This window comes from Schistocerca gregaria, chromosome 4, assembly GCF_023897955.1.
Source record: "Schistocerca gregaria isolate iqSchGreg1 chromosome 4, iqSchGreg1.2, whole genome shotgun sequence".
Lineage (NCBI taxonomy): Eukaryota > Metazoa > Arthropoda > Insecta > Orthoptera > Acrididae > Schistocerca > Schistocerca gregaria.
In genome coordinates this window covers 520,765,953-520,791,449 of record NC_064923.1, presented here as the reverse complement: position 1 = coordinate 520,791,449, position 25,497 = coordinate 520,765,953, and the positions used below count along the sequence as shown (strand labels likewise).

General features: G+C 39.1%; 1 protein-coding gene across 3 annotated transcripts in view; it reads left to right on the top strand.

The window, feature by feature from the left end:
- LOC126268238 (abscission/NoCut checkpoint regulator) overlaps positions 1-24,804 on the top strand; it is a 131,228-nt gene extending 106,424 nt beyond the window's left edge. For all 3 annotated transcript variants that reach the window (XM_049973893.1, XM_049973894.1, XM_049973892.1), the window contains 3 exons: positions 799-886; positions 10,851-10,928; positions 24,379-24,804. In XM_049973893.1, coding sequence (XP_049829850.1) covers positions 799-886; positions 10,851-10,928; positions 24,379-24,528 — 316 coding nt within the window. In that variant the 3' untranslated portion in view covers positions 24,529-24,804. The remainder of the gene's footprint in view (positions 1-798; positions 887-10,850; positions 10,929-24,378) is intronic.
- The last annotated feature ends 693 nt before the right edge of the window (positions 24,805-25,497 follow it).

Here is a 25,497-nt window from a genome sequence, read left to right as displayed (position 1 = left end):
CAAGAAAAAAATTGTTACAGAAATCTAGTTTGGAAACAGTCAAAGTGTGCCAGATAATATAGCTCAACACACTAGCTTTTACCTCAACATAATGACTACTGTGCAGCCACCGGCAGCCTCAGCAGAGCCTCACGTCTGATGCTGTGTGGCTGTTGCCTGCCACAGCTGAGCCTCCCACCCAGCACCATGTACTTGGCTTGGCTGGGCGGTAAAACCTGTTTGAGTCATTTTTAAAAGAGATGTATCTAGTAATCGTAGCAGATTTTCTCATGAAGACAGTAGAGGAAGATATGGAAAATAAAAACGTATACCAAAGGAAGCAGTATGAAGAATTAAGAATCACATGTCGTGTTTCATGCTTATTGTAATCACATACAGAAAAGAAATACTTAAAATTCTGACTTACCTATATCTAAGAACCTATTACTAGGCCATCCAGGAGAGTGTGTAGAGTACCTACCAGGTGAAAGTGACGTTAAATAACATTAAAGCATGAAAACTGCAATTTTTTTTGAGTTTTAAAGAGTTGTTTTATCTTTCCCTACTACAGACTAATTCACACAGTGACAATTCCAAATGTAGAATGACTTGAAATATTGTAATGTACAGCATTCTCCAGTTTTATTTCACTTTGTATAAACGTATCAAGATAAGAGTGAAATGTATAAACATATTTTCTCTTAAAATATTTTAAACAAATGAATCGTACAGACATTAATAAACTATACTTTTAGCTATAGGTGTAATTTTATTTATGCGTAGATGGAATATGTGCCTTTTATCCATTAATGTTTTCAGGATGAAGAATTTAAGTGTTAAAAAGAAGATGTCCATCGATGGAAGTAGTTCTGATGATGAAGAAATTACTGAAAAAGTTATTAAAAGGGTATGTGATGCAAAGTTCTGTTGTTTTAGTTTCTTTCTGCTGTTTTGTTTCTTTTTACGTAAGTGCCTGCCAAGCCTTGGCTAACACTTCAGACAGGAGCAATTTCTATCTTCTACAATCCAGAAAAGCTAATTTTGGGGAAGCTATGGGGTAGGGGGATGAAACACAGATGGCAAGAATTGTGGAGCAGCTGCTAATTTCAGCCGTATTATTGTCTTTCCATTTCTCTTTGCTACACTTCCGACTAGATTGATATTGAGCTTTCACTACCTTTTTCAGATTTTTCAAGCTTCTGTATAATGTACAGATGTCTGATATTCCATGCTCTGGCTCAAAGAACCCTATTATTTAGCTAGTTATAAACTTTTTCTTTTAAGGGGAGATGACCATGTGAAAAGGATTCAAACTCCGGCAAAACATTTATATCCTAAGAGTCGAAGCATGGAATGTCAGAAGTAAGTTAGAAAATCTGAAAATGGAAATAAGAGTAACTCTAGCTGTAAGAGGAGAAATGAAGTGAAATGGAAAAACATGGTAAAATGAATGTAGTGAAACAACAACAACAACAACAACAACAACAACAGCAGAAAATAGGAAAAAGGGGGGGGGGGTTAGGATTCATTATGAATAGATGTGCTGACCAAAGCAAAACCACGCAAGATAATTAAGATTCCCAGGCAGTAGTGTACAGCCAACACTTCTATTAGAATGCTGAGTGTACAATAAAATAATTAATGTCTGTTAACAAAGCTGAAAGATTTCCAAAGTAAATAGATCCTGAATAAGTTCTACAAGGATATTTGAAAGTTGCTGTTCAAAAATTTCACAAAATATGATTGATTAACACTAATAGTCAAAGTCCTGCAAGGTGTAAATCAATGATGGTAACTACTGAATTTTCACTCAGATTCTAAGTTCAACCAGGCTGTATAGTGGCCCTGAAAAACAAAGTCCAAAGAGGCAGTGGCCAGAAGAGAATGATGGTTTTCGTGACAGCTGCTTGGCTGCCAATGGTGCTTCTATGTTGATTATCTGGTACTGGAGCTTCAGTTGGAACTGGATCCTCTGGGGCCAGTTACTTGCTTCATGCCCTGGCAGACACGTGATCGGTATAGGCAAAATAGTTGTGCAATTTTAGCACTGCTACCAGTGACACAGGTGCCAGAGTGGGATGCTGCTGCCTCAAGGTTTTGTAAGCTAGCATGTGTATGTGGGCCAATGTATTTGTTTACACGTGATGTTCACCAGACCATGATGAGATGCTGGCAGTGGACCTGTAGCCAAGCAATGCAGTAGTATCAGCCAAGTAGTTATAGACACAGGATATAGCAACAGAGAGGTGGTGTAAAGAGTGAGTTGCTGGAAACAATGCAGTGATAGATTTATTCACATCAGAATTGACAGATAATCAACATCAACACCAACAACAATGATCTAGGCAAACATGCCAACACCAGATGAGGTGGGAGGGGGGGGGGGGGGAGGGAGGAAGAGAGAGAGAGAGAGAGAGAGAGAGAGAGAGAGAGAGAGAGAGAGAGATAGTGCTGACACTGAACTCATAGCCATAATTTTAAGGGAGTTGAAAATGTAATAATCATTGAAGATTGGAACACTACTGTAGGGGAAGGGACAGAAGACAGAGATGTGGGAGAATACAGGCTTGATAGTAGTAATGAGAGATGTAAAAAACTGTTTCAGGACTGCAGTGAATTTGATTGTAGTAGGACATACACTGTTCAAGAATCACAAGAGGAGGTGGAGGTAAACCTGGAAAAGGCCTAGAGAGACACAAAGATATCAGCTGGGTTGCATAATGGTGTGGCAGACATTCCAAAATATGATATTGGATTGTAAACCATAGCTGTGGGTAAAGAAGTGGACCAAAATTTAATGATGATGAAGACTAGGCTGAAGTTTAACAAAATAACTGAGAAGAATTATGTTGTTGTGATGTGGGACATTGAAGTATTGAAGAAAGGTGATGTGTATATAAAGTTACGTGAGGCAGCAGAATCTGTGATAATGAATGCTACAGTAAGCAGTTCGTTTGAAGGGAAAGGGACGTATTTAAGAAAGGCAGTCACTGTAATTGGACTGACAGATATAGGTACAAGAAAGGTGACTGCAAAGGAACCATGGTTAACAGAACGAAAACTTCATTCGATCAATGAAAGAAGAAAATAAAATAAGTTCAGGAATAGAAAGGAATACTGCAATAAAAAAAATATTAAAAAAAAACCACTTTAAAATCAAATCAGTATGACATGCAGGCATGCTGAAGTGAAATGACTGCAAGAAAAATGTGAGGAAATTGAAAGGAAAACAGTTATCAGAGGGAAATTGGAAAAATAAAAATAACATTAAGAGTGCAAAAGAAATGCCAGTGTTAAATGCGGAGGAGAGACCAAATAGGTAGTAAGAGCATGTTGGTGGCCTGTATCAGGGGAGAAACTGTCAGATAAGTGATGATTGAACTAGTGGGTGCCCCCGTTTGGAAGAAATCATTGATCTGTTATTAACATCAGATTTTGACAGAGCTTTGAAAGACTTGTTAACAAACAAAGTAGAAGGGTTTGATAAAGTCCTTTGGAAGTTCTAAAATCATTCAGGGAAGAGCCAGCAAATGATTACTAAAGTTATAGTGTCTGTGAGACGACACACACACACACACACACACACACACACACACACACACACACACACACACACACACAGTTGGACTTTTAGTCCATCATCATCATCCTCATCTATAAAATCCTGAAGATACCTAAGGCAGATAAATGCGAGAATTATTGTGCCATCAGCTTGACAGCTCATGCACCCAAGTTGCTGTAAAGAATAATATTCAGAAGATTAGTAAAGGAAACTGAGAATTTGCGCGATGACAATCAGTTTGTCTTTAGGAATGTGTTGTTCATTCCCAGTCCGAAGGAGGTTAGTTGAACACACATGTGAATCTGTTGGTCTATATTGTAGACGGCTACCTGTTTGAATTTTGGAACACATTTTATGCTCACATATTATGGCATTTCTGGAGACTGAACATATTCTCTGTGGGAATCATCATGGGTTCTACAAGCATACATGTGGTGCCCTAGTTATAGGATTTCCAATATTTCACAATTTAAAAATTATTTTCATTTTTTCCCCATGATTGTAGGCCACTTTGTGAAGAAAGTATTTACACGTTTTTGACTGAGTAGAATAATACATACATAAAATGTAAGACATTAGTAAATGACTTCATTTCTCTTAACATTGTGTGTGGGAACATGCATGTGCACTCCACTGTAGATTACACTTGTTGGATTTTGCTTTTTAGGCTTTCCATGTTTTTTCTGTGTTGTGAAATCAAAATGTATGACGAAAAAATAGTTGCACAAAAAGATACAAAATATGGAAAAAGTTTTTATGAGATAAATATTATTAAGGGTACAGCTATTAAAAGAATATGGTACACTAACTACAATGGTAACTCTCTAGAAGAAAAATATGTTTGAGGAAACTGTGGGTAACAATTTTTAATGACACCACTGAGTTGGGAAAGAGAAAAGGCTTGCAATGTTAAAGACGTTTCATGATTTATCTATCAAAAACAAACAGCTGCCCCACCCCCACTTTACCCTAATTCTCAGGTAATGGAAAAAATATAGTGCAGTCAGCTACCGAGGTTTTTAACAGTGTCAGAACTGAAATATTTATATGACAAGTCCCCAATCATCTTCTATAATATTAAAAACACTCCATACCCCCCCAGTTATAGCCCCCCCCCCAAAAAAAAAAAACCTACCGTATGGGTACCCTTGCCTACTATGGACTAATTTGTGTCATTAAAATCTTTTACGCATACTTACTTGCTTTTGAATTGAAAATATTTCATGTTACCTAGGCAACTATCTTCTCCATTTCAAAATATAAGTAAATGTTCAGTATTATTGTGACTAATTTGTTAAAATCATGTTTGAACAGCTCACAAAAATTTTTTGTTTGGTCATACTGCTTAATGTTGAAAAAATTACAAGTGATATATTGCACATTGTACATATGTTGTTGGATTCTGTAATCGAAAAAAGAAATTACTGGATGCTATCATAAAACAAATGAAAAAAGAAATGATGAAATTTATAAATTGGTCAGCCTAAAACTTTTTTTTTTTTTTTTTTTTTTTCAAAAAATGCAATCATAGGGAATAATTACAAGGGGAGGCCACAACGCTTCGAATGCAGATTTACGCTCATAGTACTCCATTAGGACAACAAAATGATCATTGGTCATACAGTATTGAGTGTATTTTAATAGCGTCTTCACGAGAAGTAATTTCTCGTTCTCTTTCGATTAAATATGAACAATTTTGAAGACACGGACAAGCATACATTTTCAGTATCATTTTATGGGTTTGGTCATTTAATAGTCGGTAGTTACGAATATTATATTATTTGTGATAATAATAATTTGTAGACTGCTCAATAACATTGTAAATTTAATACAAGTTCATGTGATTTTCCCATTACATCAATTGTAATATAAATAGTAAAGAAAATGACTGTGTCAAAAAAAAAAAAACTGACTAGTGGAACTTGATCCAGCTACACAGCGATTATCAGGCTTGAACGCTAAGCACTCGGCTGCCGGCACTTCATGGTAAAAATGGCCACGGACAGGTGTGTGTGTATGTGTGTGTTATATATAGAAAGAAACTTCCACATGGGAAAAGTATATTAAAAACAAAGATTCCAAGACTTACCAAGTGGGAAAGTGCCGGTAGACAGGCACAATAAAATAACACACAAACACACACACACACAAAATTTCTAGCTTTTACAACCGATGGTTGCTTCTTCAGGAAAGAGGGAAGGAGAGGGAAAGACGAAAGGATGTGGGTTTTCAGGGAGAGGGTAAGGAGTCATTCCAATCCCGGGAGCGGAAAGACTTACCTTAGGGGGAAAAAAGGATAGGTATATACTCGCACACGGCACACGCACACGGCACGCGCACACACACACACACACACACACACACACACATATATATATATATATATATATATATATATATATATATACAGACACAAGCAGACATATTTAAAGGCAATGAGTTTGGGCAGAGATGTCAGTAGAGGCGGAAGTGCAGAGGCAAAGATGATTTTGAATGACAGGTGAGGTATGAGTGGCGGCAACTTGACATTAGCGGAGATTGAGGCCTGGTGGATAACGAGAAGAGAGGATATACTGAAGGGCAAGTTCCCATCTCCCGAGTTCTGACAGGTTGGTGTTAGTGGGAAATATCCAGATACCTCGGACGGTGTAACACTGTGCCAAGATGTGCTGGCCATGCACCAAGGCATGTTTAGCCACACGGTGATCCTCATTACCAACAAACACTGTCTGCCTGTGTCCATTCATGTGAATGGACAGTTTGTTGCTGGTCATTCCCACATAGAAAGCTTCACAGTGTAGGCAGGTCAGTTGGTAAATCACGTGGGTGCTACCACACGTGGCTCTGGCTTTGATCGTGTACACCTTCCAGGTTACAGGACTGGAGTAGGTGGTGGTGGGAGGGTGCATGGGGCAGGTTTTACACCGGGGGCAGTTACAAGGGTAGGAGCCAGAGGGTAGGGAAGGTGGTTTGGGGATTTCATAGGGATGAACTAAGAGGTTACGAAGGTTAGGTGGACGGTGGAAAGACACTCTTGGTGGAGTGGTGAGGATTTCATGAAGGATGGATCTCATTTCAGGGCAGGATTTGAGGAAGTCGTAAACCCAGAACCTCCCCAGAAGAACCACAAAAGTTCCCCACTTGTGACAGGATACTTTCCGGGACTGGATCAGACTCTGAATGTGCTCTCCAGCAGGGATATATATATAGTGTGTGTTTTTTTATTATAACACACACACTGAATTTCAAGCTTTCGCAACCAACGGTTGCTTCATCAGGAAAGAGGGTAAGGATTTAAAGGTGGAAAGGGTAACGTGAGGCTAAAATGAAAATTTATATATATATAGGGAGAGATAAAGGTGTGAAAAAAGTCGAAAAAGTGTTGGTTTGAGATGAGCTATGTTGATCCTGTGCTGAACTTAGGTTTGTGAACAACGATGAGTACAAAGGTTAGGTAGTTGTGTTGCCACCAAAACACATTAAAGGGTGGAGAAATTCAGGGAAATTTCAAAAAAAACTGCGTGTAAATGTAAGAAAAGTAAAGACAGTACTGAGCTTCATAATGAAGGCAACACTTAAAAAAATCAAAATATCTTCATAAGATTTGTCATCCAGTATAAAGTACTGGATGATGAGAGAGAAAGATGGGGATTGTACAACATGCATGATAAACAACTCGGTGGTGGTGGGGGGGAATAAGAATGGAAGACTAAGCACCATGTGCACGAAATAAAAAGGGCTTTGGACAGGGCTCCAGTATTTATGTCCTACTGCTCAACTTGTGCACTAAAAAAATAATTACAGAAAGGAAAGAAAGGTTCATTAGTGAGATTAAAATTCAGGTTCAAAGCATGTTAACAATAAGATTCACTGATGACTTTAGTGTCTTCATTGATAGTGAAAATGAGTTACAAGACCTGGTGAGTGGAATAAATAGTCTAATGACCACACAATATGGACTGAGAGCAAAGCAAAGAAAGAAAAAAGTAAAGAGAAGTAGCGGAAATGAGATCAGCAAAAAGCTTAACATCGAAACTGGCCACATTGGAAAAAAAAGTGAAGAATTTCAGCTGTCTGGGAAGCAAAGTAATCATGACACATGAAGCAAGGAGGATCTAATAAGCAGATGAGCACAGGAAAAGGGAATGTCCCTCATTAACAACAAAGGCCCTAATTTGAAGAAGAAATATCTAAGTCTGGAGTGCAGCAATGTATCGAAGGGCTCCACTTCAAAATCTCTTCCTTCCCAGTACCATTGGAAAACTGGAAAAGAAGAGATTTTTAAGTGGAGCAGGATGTTAGGATGTTTGTTAAGAAATCAGGGAATAATTTATGTGATAGTACAAAGGAAGACGGAGGCTAGAATATATTCAACAAATAAATGAGTGGTATTCTGAGATGAACAGGTTGACAAAGGAAAGCAAGTTTTGATGAATCACATCAAACAAGTCAAGACACTAATGACACAAAAATGTATATGATGTGGGGCACACTTTGCAACTGAATGGCCTTGATGGCCACATTTTGGGGATGGCCACTCTTATGATAAAATTATTTGTCTGCAGCCATAGCCACATGGATATCGTTATAGTAGTGTTTGCAGCAAACAGAACATGTATTAAAATTATTTCAGATATTTTGTGTCCTAATTCATCTCGTATGTTATGACTGACCTTGTATAATTGAATTTTCTCAATGTTCAATGTTACTCTATTCGTGCAAGATCTTGTTAATCCCTAGGCTGTTAATAATTATTGGACAATAATGCAATTGGCCACAAATACTGTTCAAATGCTTTATTTCAGAGCCATAACCAATTTCAGGCTATAATGCTCACCTTTAGATAGCTAACGTTTCTGGTTACTTTGATGTTTTAGTCACCAGCATTTCCTCCGCTCCTGCTCTACACAAGACTATCCGAATACTTAGCACCATTTTAGAAGTTGTTCTGATAGTAAAAATGTGCTAATGTGCCTGATTTATTTAAAAGTATAAAGCAAAACAGTTGTATTCATTTACTTATGTCCCAGTGAAGGGTGCTGTCTTCCTGTGGGCCTTATGGTTTTTCAGGACAGTGTATGTATAAGCTGTTGCAGTGCAAACCACATACATATTATAAATAAACCTTTGTGGCACACAAACTCTTCATAACATTCTTCGTATGAATTTAAGCTTCACACATGTGAAATGAAATTGGAACGAAACACTGTAATGGCATCAAATTGCATACTGTGTATTCACTGGTGTTTGGCATACTACTTCCCCACCTGCGATAATCTTGGCAACTAGATCCGTGCGAGTATAGACCAGAGTCTTATAATTTAGGCTCTTTACATGTGTTCAAAAGTAGTAGTCCGTTAATGTCTTGTTTGGTGCTGAGCTGGCCATGGAACAGGAGACCCCCAACCAATCTATTGTCTTCAATGTACTCTATTTGAATGTGGTTTCAACATTGAGAGCAAAGTGTGCTGGCTCCCTGTTATGTTGAAACCACTTGAGCTGATGAATTCTCTGTGCCGCATCTTCTAGGAACTGTGGAAGGAATCTTTTGAACACGACACCATTTAGTGTATTAGCAAATAGAAAAGGTCCAATCATAAAATAGTTGACAGTACTCAGCCCATACATTCATGGCAAACTCTGTTGATAGGAATGACAGACTGGTATATGCGGATTTTTGTCATCTCATACATGGTGATATCCTACTGTGGAACATGCCCTCTCGTGTAAAAATGGTTCATTTGTAAAGAAAATTAAAGCTGTAAAATTAGGATTTACCCCCCTGCAGGAACCAATGTGCAAATGCCATTTGAAATAAGTAGTTCGCTGACTGCTATAACTGCACATTCTGTTGGTGATAGGGGTGCAATTATTTGTTCATGTAAGACTTTCAAAACCATAGATAAACTTCTATTCAGACGTCATGCAGTATGCTGACTACTATAGGCAGGAGTATTACTAATTGTGTGTAAGACATATTCTTCCATATCAGATGTTCTAGCATATATTATACAGCCAGTATCTTTCATTCTGGCATGGAAGATGCAAGTTTCTTGTAGGTAGCTATGTGCAGATGCGAAAGTACTGTGACGTGGCGGCCATTGTTGCGGGAACTGCTTAGCACAGCATAATGGTGCAGATGTTCCACTGCATACTAGGTGCATATTGGCCAACTCTTCATCAGTAAACATATCCATAGCACTGCTCTATATCACTGTTAATGCACAACTAACACAGCTGGAAAGCCAAAATCTAGACAAAATCAAACAGTACTGAACATAAACTTCAGGGCAGGCTGAGAGGGCATTACTGTTGTCATCAGCAGATACTGCGAGTGAATGAAAACAAGACACACAGGGCATACTGTCGACATTTGCACTGTTGTGCATCATTTTTGATGTGATACAGGTACAAAGCTAATTAGGGCAAGGAAAAAAAGAAATGCAAGATTAATATAACTATATATACAAGTTATAATGATAGCATGTTTTAGGAAATGATAAAATTAAAAATATTTAAAACTCTGTGCCGGACCGAGACTCAAACTCGGGACCTTTGCCTTTCGCGGGCAAGTGCTCTACCAACTGAGCTACCCAAGCTTGGTCCAGAGTTCGAGTCTCGGTCCGGCACATAGTTTTAATCTGCCAGAAAGTTTCATATCAGCGCACACTCTGCTGCAGAGTGAAGATTTCATTTTAAAAGTATTTGTTATTCAGTTACTCTGAGTTTCTGTTAGTGTGTTGGATTTGGTCTCTGTTCCTACTCTTCTACAATAGTTGTTAGGATGTTATGTAGTGCAGGTGGTTTTCTATTGAAGTGAGGATAGTCTTATTCATATTTATGACTGTTGGAGGTCCATGTTAAGTTTAATTTGTGTGAACAGCCCAGGAAAGTAATGTGGAAATCATCATTGTAATCAGAACATCAGCTGTCTGAAGATGGGTGTGATAGCCCAAAACCTGTTATGGCATTAAAATAAAGCATGTGTTATTCACAGTGCTCATGGTTGCAGAGTTGGGTGTATAGTGACATGTCTACCCAATTTCTCTAGTGCCAAGAAAATGCTTTTCGTGGAATAAACAATAACCAATTACATAAATGCATTCACCTGGATCTTCAATGTGCTGTAGAATAGTTACAGAAAGTTAGAATATTTTGAGATTTTCATAACAACCTGTGAAAAGCTGAAATGCATTAGTATCCATTTTATGTCCTGTGTTCTTTAAAGGTTAACAAATTTTGGTGAGAGAAAAATGTTAATGAACTCTAAAGTGTGAGACTGAAATGAGTTTCTGTGTTCTTTATACAGGCAGTGGACGAAGTGTCTCTGCCATCAGTGGAATCATCAGAAACAGGGACTCGGAACACGCAGTTTGGAGAAGATATGGTTTGTATTCAAGCAAACATAAAAGCTATATGAATGAAATATTTGTAGAATATCTACGACTCAATGTGGTGATGTATAACAGATGAATCTGGCATTTACATTGGCACATAGTCCAAGAATATTGTTTTCTGCTGTGTATTTTCTGTGTGGAGTTATAGAATTGTCTGAATGTGAAGTTGTTCAGTTGCAAAATGGCTTTGAGTGGAATTAGAGGCAATTAGAAGTTTCATAAAAAATGCCATACACTAAGTTTCTGAATTTAGTCATATTTCAGATGATTGTAGAGATATTACTTTATATGTTTACAAGACTGGCCATTATTCAAATGATGAAAGCAACAAAGAAAGTGCAAAAAGTGGTGGTTGTTAGGGTATGGAAATGGACTAAAAGTTAAAACAATGTTATAGTATTCCTTTTGAAGAATTTAGTCATGTTTCATCAATATTAGCCAAAGGTATAAATCAAAGATATTTATGAATTGTATACATTGTTACACTATAAGATACCTTTGTTCTGTAGAATTGCTAGAGGTAGATGCATATACACTGATAACCCAGCAGAAAATATGAAAGTGACAGGAAATTACAGAAGAATTCCATTCTTGGCTGCAGAGAATCAAAAGATTATAGCAAAAATGTCACATGGGAATGACTGTCGGGCTGTCACAGGAAATAAATACCTCCTGACAGGTAGATTGACAGTGAAATTTTTGAAACTTTTTTAAAATGCTGATATCTAAATATAACTGGTATCTCCCTTTCTGGACCTGGACTTTGATTTGCAACTATGTATGATAGTTTATATTTGTTTGAGGTGATTCTGGCTTGTTCACTGATACTGATATGAGCTCTCATTACTTGCAGTCATGACAATATGTCTTGGATGCATTTTCAGCCATTAACTTAGCATCAATCTTGATTTCAACACAATATGTGGTTTATGGCAGTGACCTGCTTGATTAGTGTTGGGCCATGACAACAAGTAACTCAAAACCTTGCATGGTATTCATGCATCATAGATGCAAAGTTTATTTACTTGTGGCAGCAACAGATGATTCCACAGCATAAGCAACAGCAAATTCAAGGACAGTTAAAGATTTTACAGAAACAGTAGAGCGATTTGCTGAAATAAATAGCAGAGTGAACCTATATTGTCAGCAGTATCAATACCACTAGTAATTATACCAGCATTTCCAGTAAATTTTGGGCATTTGACACTTCGATGGCATATACATCCAACAGTTATGAAGCTCACTTTCAATTTGCTTTCTTAAGAGTGTATATGAAATGCCTCACAATTTATGACCATTCATAAAACATAATATCATGGAGTTTGATATCATGTGTATTTGTTGTCCACTAATATCAAAGACACAGTCATATGTTGATTGCAAGAAAAAGTTTCAACCAGTGCTAGAAGTAAGTGAACCACTTTTGCAAATCCGTGTTGGCCACCTGCAGTTTTCTGTGCTAGGTCTTATGTTAAATCTTTAATTTGGGGTATGGTAGTATATCTTGGTCCTGATACATTTCAGTCACTTGAAATTTTATCAGTATCACAACTTGTATTTGTGGCAAAAGTGTATTAAATATGACATTTTCTAAAGTCAATTACATTAGATAATTTGAAAAAATTTATTCATGAATAAATTATTCACAGATAAAGGGATAAGTACTCTTTGTGGATTCAAATACTTATTTATAACCCAATGAATAACATAGAATACCACTGCAGTTTCTCTTTTTATTTCTAAAACACTAACTGTGTTGTTTATAAACAATGTAAGAAGCATTGTGGCTCAGTGCATTTTGGAACAGTATGTCTTCATAGCTAAGTAGGTAAGTTCCAGCATACACAACTGAAGGCATATGAAGCTTAAGGTTTCGGGTTCAAACACCCTTGGTGCCAAATCTTTTTTTCTGCCGTGTTTCACTTCTTTCACCTCTAACAATGGAAAAAAGACAAGTTAAGTTAAACTGTGTTACAGAGTACATATTAAACAATAGGTCTCCTGTAACGAAGTTTATACAAAGGTCAGAGGAAGGCAAGAGCACACCACCTCCAATAAACCAACGAATTGCAGTGTTCCAACCTTAGAGTTGATCAAAGTTGTACAGTATAACAAATATAACATAAAAATACTTCATCGACAAATAGCCTTAGAAGTTACACTACCGAAGCAGCCCAGTTCAACTGACTCTGCACCTTCCAGTACTTTGTCCACTCACTCCCCCTAGCAACATGCAGAAGTACTCTGCATAACTAGGCAAAGATGAGAATGCACCCAGTGGAGACTCAAATTTTCAATACGTTCCTCAATTTTACCAAAATTGCTAACACTATTTAATACAGGTGTCTCATTAATTTGCTTGTGTTCTTACTGCTAGAAAATTAGTGAACAAACAACTTCCATAATATGAATTTGAACCTCAGTACCCCAGCAGAAATAATATCCATCATAAAATCTTTAAAATCAAAAACATCTAGTGGGTATTGATAAAATATCAAAAAAGTTAATTAAAGAATGTGATTCTGAGTTAAGTAACGTTAAGCTATCTGTGTAACCAGTCATTTATCAGTGGAATATTTCCTGAATGGTTGAAATATGCTGAAGTTAAGCCACTGTTTAAGAAGGGAGATAATTAAATAGCATCAAATTTCCATCCAATTTCACTTTTGCGAGCATTTTCAAAAATTTTAGGAAAAGTAATGTACAATCAGCTTTGTAACCATCTTATCTCAAATAACAAGCTGTCAAAGTCACAGTTCGGATTTCTAAAGGGTTCTGATATTGAGAAGGCTATCTACACTTGCAGTGAAAATGTGCTCAAGTCATTAGACAAAAAATTGAAGGCAACTGGTATATTTTGTGATCTGTCAAAGGCATTTGACTTTGTAAATCACAGTATCCTTTTAAGTAAATTGGAATATTATAGTGTAACAAGAAATGCTGCAAAATGGTTCAAATCTTATATCTCTGGCAGGAAACAAAGGGTGTTATTAGGAAAGAGACATGTATCAAGCTATCAGGCATCATCCAACTGGGAACTAATTACATTTGGGGTCCCACAAGGTTCTGTTTTAGGGCCCTTATTTTTTATTGTGTATATCAATGACCTTTCATCAGTAACATTACCAGAAGCCAAGTCGTTTTTGTTTGCCTCCTTTTGTGTAAAATCTATTTACGGTCTTGTATAATAACTAAAGTGAGTAATCCCATGCACAATTAAGTATTAAAATATGCATTCATTTGTGAACTATCAAATGACGAGATATGCATCCTTGTATAATACGAACTTATGCTCTGTCTCTAATGACTGCATTGCCAACAGGATGTTAAACTCAAAACTTCTTTCCTTCAAATTCTTCACTATACTCATAACTGTAATTGTTATTATCTTTTACACTATCATTATTACTTTCCAAAACTTTTCATCAAAATTACAGTCTATTCTCCAAGTATTTCCTCCATTATCTGGTCTCCTATTATCTTTTAATCTGTTACTCCCTTCCCATGATCAAATTGTCTGTTTCTATTTCTGTCCCTTTCATTTCAGTTAAAATCCCTTCAACCACCCCCCCCCCCCCCCCCCCACCTCTCCCCCAGATTCTCTCCCATAATTACTACCACTTCTTCTTCTTTAATTTCCCTCATTGTGGTTTTGATTCCACCTTACATACAGATACTAATATTCTCAGATTTTTTTCACATTTCTTTGTTGCTACCTCTTACCTCTCTATAGTTTGGCCCATTTAAAAATCACTTTTTATTCTTGCCCACCTGACTCAGACCAAAATTTTCTAAAATTCACAGCAAGTTCTGAACATGCATTTTGATTTGCTTATAATAGTGCTTCCCCATTCAAAAACTTGCTTGCAAACTTATTCTCAAATGTTTCAATAGTTCCAGGAATTTTTGCCTACATGCTCATAAATTAAGGATAATTGTAGAATGTGGTGCCACACAATGTGGCACTAGACAAAACTGGCGCTAGTAGCATAGGCACATAGGGAACACACATGACGCAGATCTGTAAGTTCATAGTATTCGTGATAAGTTGAGAAAACTGTCCCGAAACACATGTGCTACAAAATGCCACTATTTCCTGCACATGAACCCCGACATCAGTATGGGATATGATCACCATGCACGCAGGCCACCCAATGGCTTGGCATACTCTGGATCAGGTGGTCGAGCAGCTGCTGGGGTATTATCTCCCATTCTTGTACCAGTGCCCGTCAGAGCTCCTGAAGTGTCCTAGGGGTTTGAAGATGTGCAGCGATACATCGACTGAGAGCATCCCAGATGTGCTGTATGGGGTTTAGGTCTGAAGAACAGGCAGGCTACTCCATTTGCCTGATATCTTCTGTTTCAAGATACTCCTCCACGGTGGCAGCTCGGTGGGGGCAGTGCGTTATCATCCATTAGGAGGAAGGTGGGATCCACTGCAACCTTGAAAAGGTGGACATACTGGTGCAAAATGACGTTCTGATACACCTGACCTGTTACAGTTCCTCTGTCAAAGACATGCAGGGGTGTACATGCACCAATCATAATTCCACCCCACACCATCAAACCACGACCTCCATACATATCCCTTTCAAGGACATTAAGGGGTTGGTATCTGGTTCCTGGCTCATGCCAGATGAAAACCCGGCGAGAATCGCTGTTCAGACTATACCTGGACTCGTCCGTGAACATAACCTGGGCCGACTGTTCCAATGACCATGTACAGTGTTCTTGACACCAGGCTTTACGGGCTGACCAGGGGTCAGTGGAATGCACTTTGCAGGTCTCCGGGCGAATAAACCATGTCTGTTCAGTCATCTGCAGATTGTGTGTCCAGAGGGAGCTGTTCCAATGGCTGTGGTAAGGTCCTGAGCAAGGCTACCTGCTACTCTGTAGCCATTTGCGGGCATTGATGTTGAGATATCGGTCTTCTTGTGGTGTTGTACACTGTGGACGTCCCGTAATGTAGCGCCTGGACACGTTCCCAGTCTGTTGGAATCGTTGCCGTAATTGTGAGATAACATGTTGTGACATACGTCGGGCCCGTGCTACGACCTGCTGTGTTTGATCAGCCTCCAGTTGCTGTGGTATTCTACCCCTCATAACGTCATCAATATGTGTTCTTTGAGTCATTTTCAACACACAGTCACCATTAGCATGTCTGAAAACTTCTTCACACTTACTCGTTGCACCGTACTCTGACATGCACCAACACGCTTCTGCGTATGTGGACTGCTGCCAGTGCCACTGTGTGATGACCGCAGGTAAAATGCAACGCATGGTCATACCCCGAGGTGATTTAAACCCGCAAACCGCCTACCACAGCATTGTTTCACCACGTATCAACATTATCCTTAGTTATGAGCATGAGTGTAGTTGTTAATGAAATTTTTTGTTGCTCAAAATTCTTGTAATTCTGCAAGTTCCTGTGCATATTATTGATTACATTCCCTTCCAATGCTGATAAATTAATTTTACATTAATCTACCTTATACACAAGTTTCTTTTGTGCTTCAATCACCTTTGTTTTAATTGCAGAAATTTTGTCATTCGTAATCAGTTTTGGCCAACTAAACCTTCTTTTCTAAGCTTGTTTTACATCAGTAATTCCTACATTTTCAAAACTGTTTTTTACTGCGACCATCTGAGCATTTAACTATTTTTCTCCTGATTCGACACTAAGAATTAACTCATTGATTTCTGTGATGTGAACATTGTTATTCTGAAGCTCAGTTTTTAGTACATTATTTGAACTTGATAGTTCAACATTTGTTTTGACTACCTGATAACTCAGTTCATTTTTTATTGTGTTGTTTGTCTTCACAAACTACTCAGTTCATTTGTATTCTCAGTTAAAGTACTCTGATAACTTTTTAGTTGAATTCTTAACTTTTTCAGCTACTTCACCAACTGTTTGGAGATAGAATTTCCATGTGAAAATTAAGTCTGAGTACTTTGGAACAAATCTTAATCCCTACCTCAATTCTTTCCAAGTCTACTTCACTATTGGTATCTATGTTTATAATTTTCACACACCTTTAATTTTTACCACCAAAATAATGAAAAGTCACAGGCAATGTTTTCCCAGAAGTTTCCTCTTCAGTAAACAGCTGGTTTAGAGGATAGGAATCCGAAGATGCCGTGACAAAGAACCTGTGGTAGTATGCAGTCTTGATTAAAAATTGTTATGCCCCAGAATAGTGTCCCTGTTGGACACTAAAAATTAGTCAGAGTTCTACTGTGGCAGCTCCCAGAAGCCGAACCACCTGTTTCAATGACCAGTAGACTGCCAGTTAGGGAGAAATGCTGAGCAAGTTGTGGCAAACACGGAAGCTATCGCACACGGGGAACGACCGAGGGCCAAAGTCCACAAGCGAAGCATAATGACATCATGGAAGCTGAGAGAGGTAGATACTTTCATACTAGTGACAAAGCAGGGTGTCATAAGGCAGGATAGGTACAACATAACAAAAAGTATTTAGGTGGTGAGACAGCAGAAAACAGCCTCTGAAAGGTGAAGTTGCAGAAGTCTACAGTCAATAAGAGAGCAGACAGGGGGAAAAACAGGACACACAGTTTCATCGCTACCTCCACTGTCGCAAAGCACTTGGAAAGTGTGAACATAAATACCCCACCCTTCTGATTGCTGAGTGGCAGTTGTCAATTGCCCTGTGCATAGTCTCAGCTCTTGTGTCAATTGCAGCTATCCAGTAAAAGAGGAGGCTATTGAGGTCAACCCTCAGGATGCCTAGCTGTTTTTGATCCTCTATGGGGCCACACGTCCGGCTGGAAGGACAAATTCAGAGGCTGCACCTGTGGGGCATGGAGGTCACCAGGTCTGCTGGAAGATGTCCATCATCTGCCTTCGGGAGGGGGGGGGGGGGGGGGGGGGAGGAGAACACTGCAACTGCAGATGTTCATCCCGTTCCTGTTGCAGACACCATGCTGCTGGATCTTGTCCCGTAAATGGGGACTGAGAGCCATTTCTTGCAAGGGAGTACTTCAGGTGGACCTGGGGCCTGATTCCTGAGTGCAAATCTTCAATATCAGCAAGTGCTTTTTGGTGATTGAGATGACGAGCTGGAAACCACCAGAATCTGGGGGTTGATGGCTGCCTCGTGACGTACTTAACAGCCACCACCTAATGCTTTGCTGCACTGGCAATACTGTGAGTCGAGTACATGTCTGCCTTCTGCTGGCCTGGCTGAGGTGCGGCACTTTGGAAGACAGTCCTGTATTACTGCCTAATAAATATATTATTGCCAGTGATGTCTTCTTGGCACTCTTGAGTGTAACTATGTCCCCAACACAGCCTCCCACATGGGTCTCTCCTGACGAATTTAGGAGTCTGGGACTGGACTCCTATAAAATGCCTGTAGTTCCTCTGCATGCATTAGATGGCTGCAGAAAGTCCACAATACCCACACTGTGACTGTCAGTTGGCTGGATCTGCTGATGAGAGATGATGTACCCAAGTTTTCAATGGAGGCCTGGAAGAACTCTGACTTCTGTATGTTGCAGTTAAGACTTGCATCCCACAGTAGTAGCATCGGAAATGACATTGTTGTGGAGGTAATTTATACAACATGGAGTCTGTTGAGTAAGCTGTTCCAAGTAATGTTGAAAAACAGCATGTGCACTTGCCATGTTAAAAACCAAGCATTTGTGTTAGCAGAGGCCAACCCACAAGTTCAAGACAAAAAGTTGGTGTCAGTTGTCAAGTTGTAGCTGGAGATAGGTTTCCAACTAAGGGCATCCATATCTCCAGTGAGGTGAGCCATGGCCTCCCATAGCTTTCAAAAGGAAAAAGTACAATGTAGTCAGGTGTTTTCTTTCAAGAAAATGATTTTAAAAGTCAGTATTACACAAGTTTTTAATAAATCAGAAAGGGAACTTATTTCTGGTTACTTAAAAGTTGCCATTCGTCTTCCAAAATATTAAAAATACTCCATAGCCCCAGGGTTAGCCTGCTCCCTGCTTCAAACAAATTGAGTTTAGGTGCGGAATGGGTTACATATCAACTACAGACGGGGTATTCACTGTCATCTTGAAGTCACCCTCAAAGACAGAATTTGCCCATTGGTTTCTTCATAATCACATCATAATCACTGGAGATGTAGTCCATTGACTGGATGAAATGGGTTCTACCATGCCAAGGACTGTCGATCTGTCTTATTCTTGCTTAACTTAACTGTAAAGTGTAAATGGAACAGGTTGATCATGGAAAAAACGGGGCACAGTTTAGGCTTTACTTTCAATGCGTCTGATGTAGTCCATGGTGTTGCCTAAGCCTGGAAAAATAACAGGGACAAATGGTCTTCAGCCAACAAGATTTTTTGTAAAGGCACTGTCTACAACCAAAGATGCCACTGGTGCTTTGTATGTTATTACAGCAGTAAACTGGTTGTAGCAAACAAGATTGTGCAGAGTAGCCGACAGTGGTGGTGAACAAAAGGTGCAAGTAAATATTGGAATTCAGTAATGAGGTTGTTGCATATGTATCCATCTGAAGGTACATGGGAGTCCCATTAAGACACACATCCATCAAAAGTTGGTTTGAGACAGTAACAATGTCATCACACACAGAATTAACAAATTTAATGTCCATAGGTTGAGATGCGATTGGCAATGACAAAGTGGACTGAGTTAGGCAGACAGTTGCAATATGACCTTTCTTATGATAAAGATAACTTATTATCCAATACTGTGGACAAGCCAGGCAGTCATGTTTAACAAAACAAGGAGGGCAGGTATTTCTGGAAAATTTTCCACTGTGGCCATATTTGTGGAAACAGGGTGGCCTAGTCTGCTGTACCGTAAAGACTTCTGCTTCTGAGTATGTGCTAGAACGTGACTGTCAGTTGATGTCTGAATTGTGCACGTGTATGTTTGCACGCGAAACTTGAAAATCTTGAGTACTTCTGCTAAAGATAGATCCTCGAATTGCAGTGCTCGCCAATGATCTTCCTTATTGAGGGCTGCCCATATAATGACGTCTCACATCATAGTATCTGCATAAGATTCCAGAGATTTAACAATAACAAAATGCCACTTCTGACTTAACCGGTGCAGTCCCACCACCCAGGTACAACTGGATTGGTGAGATTGCTTTCTGCACTAATGAAACTCCATTCTCATGGAAATCACATGCATATTGTTGCAGTAACAACAATTGAGCAAACAGCACATTTCATCAAAAGATAAAGGTGCAGAATCCTGAAGGAGAGCTAAGGTCCCTAGGAAGCGATGCATTTGTGGGAAAATCTACAGCAGGGAAAGAGCTTTAATAGAGCCAGAATCTCTCATCGTGAAGACTGCAGAGTGTTTTTCATGAGAGTCCATTTTCAGCAGCGGTGACATCATTGGCAGGGAATGGCAAAGGGTAGGCCAGTAAGGCCTGAGGCTTATTATTATAGGCCCATGAACACCTTGCCCAGCATGACAGCATGCTCCCACAAAATTCAGAACATCAGTAAACAGGCAATCACATAATGTATAAACCACCACACCCCCACATACTTAGCTAGGTTGGTTCCACAAAAACAATGCAAGATCTATGAGCAGCATGTAATGATCAGTCTCACACAACATTGCAAAATACGGAAGAGTGTTCTCAGCTCTGGGATTAAATAGCCAAATCATGGTTATCTCCACATGGTGGCAGAGGGCAGTGGCTGCGCATGCTACATAAGAGGTGCAGCTGTCTGTAGTGTATGAGGGTGCTGTCTCCTTAGCTTTGCTGGCATTGACAGATCCTAAGACAAGTTACCTTCCAGCACCTCACGTACTTGTGACTTCTGACAGATGGCAATTGCTGTGGTAACAGTGTGTTACCACATAGGGTGTAATTCCTTCTTTTAGACAAACTGGTTGGAGTAGGAGATAATTTTATGGTGGGCTGCATCAAAGCAGTCAGAAGACTGATAACAAAAAAAACTTTATTAAAAGTGTGGTCACCAAAATATTAGCACACTGTAATATAAAAGTATGAAGAGCAGATCTTATTTAATGAGTATTATGAAAAACATTGTAAAAATGTAACACCGCATTATTTAAAACTATTAGTGAACTAATACCAGCCTAAGTAATTTTATAATAACATGAAAACAGAATCAAAAATTCTTCTTTAGCGCATGATGTATTCTCATTATAAGCCCATGACACGAATATTTTTTATATTCTTGGATTCATTTAAAAAAATACATTTCCTGTTGTAGTGAAGAAGAAGCAATACAGAATAAAACATAATAGATAACATAGATTAAGGTCTCATCTAGGTGAAGCATAACATGAAAAGGAAAGTTGCTACTCTCCACATAGCGGAGATCCTGACTCTCAGATAGGCACAAATAAAGCTTTTGGCCAGTAAGGCATTCATCAGAAACAGACCACACACACACACACACACACACACACACCTGCAGTCTCAGGCAACTGTAGCCACACTGCTAGCAGCAGCACCAATGCATGATGGGAATGGTGACTTGGTGAGTGTAATGAGGAGGCTGGGATGGGGAGGGAGAGGGATAGTAGTGTAGGGGGTGGTGCACAGTGAAGTGCTGCTGGGGAACACACAGGGATGAAGTGGAGAGAGGGTAGGGCAACTATGTGCAGTTGGGAGGTTACATGGAGGGCAGGGGAGAGGTGGGGGAGGGAGGGAGGGTTGGTGGAAAAGGAGAGAAGTAAAAGGACTGGGTGCGATGGTGGAATCAGGGCTGTGTAGGGCTGGAATGGGAACAGGGAAGGGGCTGGATAGATGAGGACAATGACTAATGAAGGTTGAGGCCAGGAGGGTACAGGAATGTAGGATATATTGCAGTCAAAATTCCCACTTGCGCAATTCACAAAAGCTGGTGTTGGTAGGAAGGATCCATATGGTACAGGCTGTGAAGCAGTCATTGAAATGAAGGATGTCATGTTTGGCAGCATGCTCAGCAATAGCAGACAACTTGTTGGTTGTCATGCCCACATAGAATGCAGCACAGTGTTTGCATCTTAGTTTGTAGATCACATGACTGGTTTCATAAGTAGCCCTCCTTTGATGGGATAGGTGATATTTGTGACCGGACTCGAGTAGGTGGTGTTGGGAGCATGTATGGGACAGATCTTGCATCTAGGTCCATTACAGGGATATGAGCCATGAGGTAAGTGTTTGAGAGCAGGGATTGTGTTGTGGGAGTGTTGGGAAGGATAGTGGGCAGGACATTTATTTTCATGGCACGATGAGAGATAGTCAAAACCACAGTGGAAAATGTAATTAAGTTGCTCCAGTCCTGGGTAGTACAGAGTTACGATGGGAATTCCTTGCTCCTCTGTGGCGACAGTGGGACTTTGGCAGGTGTTGGAGACTGGAAAGATAAGGTACAGGAGATTTGTTTTTGTACAAGGTTGGGAGGATAATCACGGTCTGCGAAGGCTTCAGTGAGGCCCTTGGCATATTTTGAGAGCATCCACTCGTCATTGCAGGTATGACAACCATGGATGACTAGGCTGTATGGAACGGGGTGGCAGCTGTCGAAGTGGGGGCATTGCTGGTGGTTAGTAGGTCTGATATGGACAGAGGTACTGATGTAACCATGTTTGAGGTGGAGGTCAACATCTGTGAAGGTGGCTTGCTGGGTTGAATAGGACCAGGTGAAGTAAATGTTAGAGAAGTTGTTGATGTTCTGGAGGAATGTGGGTAAGGCATCCTCACCCTTGATTCAGCTCGCAAAGATGTCATGAGTGAATGTGAACCAGGTGGGGGGTTAGGATTCTGGCTATTTAGGAAGGACTCCTCTAGAAGGCCCATGAATAGGTTGGCATAGGACATTACCATGCATGTGCCCAATGCCGTTCCTTGGATTTGTTTGTAGGTAATGCCTTCAAAGGAGAAGTAATAATAATTAAAAGAACCTCCCTCTTCCAATTCGGGAATAAATTCCATTTATGAGTACTTATTACCTATAAATAGTGACAATGCTTCGATATCTGTATTATTACTCTCTGTCAGGAATAGAAAACCATTCATGTAACATTTGTAATACATCTTTTTCTTTAACACATGGATATTTCTAAAATATCTACATTCCAAACCATCTACAGAAAAATCAGCCATCTTTCCAGAAGAAAGTTCCGTATACGCAAGCCAGGCCTCTCTCTATACGTGACTGAAATCTCACATGTGCACATGGTAAGAAAGAGGTGTTCACCTACACATTTGGCTGTACTTACATGTGGGACTAGCACAGACACTTGATGACTAAAAACAAGCTGCACAGGTGTAAAAGCAGCTTAAGGTAACAAAAATCTCTAGCATGTATATTTAAATCTATTATTTACTGTAGTTTTAAGTGAGGAGTGGGGGTAATGTGACAAATTTATTGCCCCTAGCACTCAGTGACTTTTATTGTTGAGGCAGAAAGTCATGAGAAATATGCATCAGCGGGATGCCAGTTTGAGTTACCTAGAACATCAGTTGCTCTGTAGCTCATAACGCAGATATGCATCTTTCAACACCCCTAGATCATGTGTTACCTAACTAATATGCAAAGCTAAATGAAATAAGAGGGGAAAAAACTGAGATGCTGAAGATTTAGAGTGACAAGGAACAGTAGAATGAGTGACAAGTAGAAGAAAAGAAGAGGAATAGATTATCAGTTATTCAAGCATGTTGAACAACTGCTATCATTCTATTTCTTAAAATTGAGTATCACAATTCAAGAGGTCATAATAATGAAAAATCTGTAAAACATCGTTTATGAGGTGTAGTAGTAATTTCGACACCACACTCATCAAATTACATATAGACTAATGAAACTGATCTAAGTTTTCTGTGTTTTTTGTTAAATTCCTTGGTCATACATTGGAGATTACTTCACCTAGACCTTGGTGTAGACATTTATCTGTGTTAATATTGGCATTATAAAATAGAGAAAAGGCAACCACTCACCTATAGCTGACTGACATGTGTCACATAGAAACAACCAGTGGAAAACTATTTAATACTAGCTTTCCTCTTTTTTTATTGGAAATGCACATTCATATACACAACTACAGAGCCCAGGGTCCTGTTGTGTATTTCTATGTGCCACATATCAGTCAAATATGTGAGCAGTTGCCTTTCCTTTATTCTGTGTATTATTCCATCTGAGAATTTCTGCTGTTGTTTGACACTGATGTTAAGTAAAATTTCTCCCCTCCCCCTCCGGGCCTCCTCTAAGAACAGAGAGCATTGTACGAGAATGAAAATGATTTTTTCATAATTTCACAAATTAGCATTACACCTATGAATACTGACTATATTAAGCTTCGATATTTTCTATAATTTATAAATTATAGTGGAAATTAAAAATAAAATGAACCTCTAATTTCCAGGAATTTGTGACAGGCATTCAAATTTGTGCATTACTCTGGTCAGATGCTAAGTAATTAAATGTAACACTTTTGATTTGTTTTCAGGATACAGAATTACCTTGGTGCATTATTTGTAATGAAGATGCAACAAAGAGATGTCATGGCTGTAATGGTGATCTCTACTGTGATAGATGTTATGCAGAAGGCCATGATGTCTGGGACATGAAAGAGCACAAGACAAGTCCATTTAAGTGATCCATATGTGTTACATATTACACTGCTACAATCTGATTTTTTGTTGCAGATACTATGTATGCACCCATGTCATTTGCTTAAAAGAAGTAATTAGCTTTTCCAATTGATATGAATGAAAAGTTAGTCACTAACATTATATGAGCCTTATGGATAATAGCATGTTATATTATGTATGCTGTGCCTTAAGTAATTTTTGAGTCCTGTTGTTGTCAAATGTTACCAGATGATTGAACCACTCTGCTGACCAATTTAAAAAATGAAAGCATTTGTTAATTATTTTCTAGGAAAACTTATTATTCATGTTTTCCTCTCACTCAAAACCTGGAAAATACAAGCAAGTTTGGTAAACATCAAAAGCTCGGGAACATTCACGTGATTTTTGCATGAGGCTCTCCATATGAAATTAATGATACCAAACTAAAAGAAATTTTAAGAATATATGGGGAGGAGGACTGAATGAGATGGTGTAATGAAATAACAAATGAAGAAATATTTTTAAAGGTATGTGTATGTAACATGGGGTTGGAAAGGAGTACAGGTCACTCAGATACCAGGATGAGAAGGGGCCACCTATGAGGATTACAGGATGCAAAAGTGAAGGGTGAAGCATTGGAGAATGCAGGAGGTCAAGAAACGACATAAGATGACTCATAGTTTACATACGTACTGGCTTTGATCTCCTTCTCTGTCTGACATCTTCCCTCATCCAAACAGACGGTGTGTCCCTGTCAACTAGGGGTCTGAGTGACCTTCCTTTCCTTTCTAATGTTCCACAACCTATCCCTCTTTTCTCCCTGAGGGAGGAAGTATTCTCTCTGCATTCTAGGATAGTTTTCTGAGCACTTACATTTGTGTGTTGACAATACGTAGAATGTTGCTGTTGCCTGTGGGCCTGACAATCAAAAGGAAGAGAATTAGGATGCCTGCATGGATTGCTCAGCCCTAATACCAAAAATGGGAAGCTCTGAC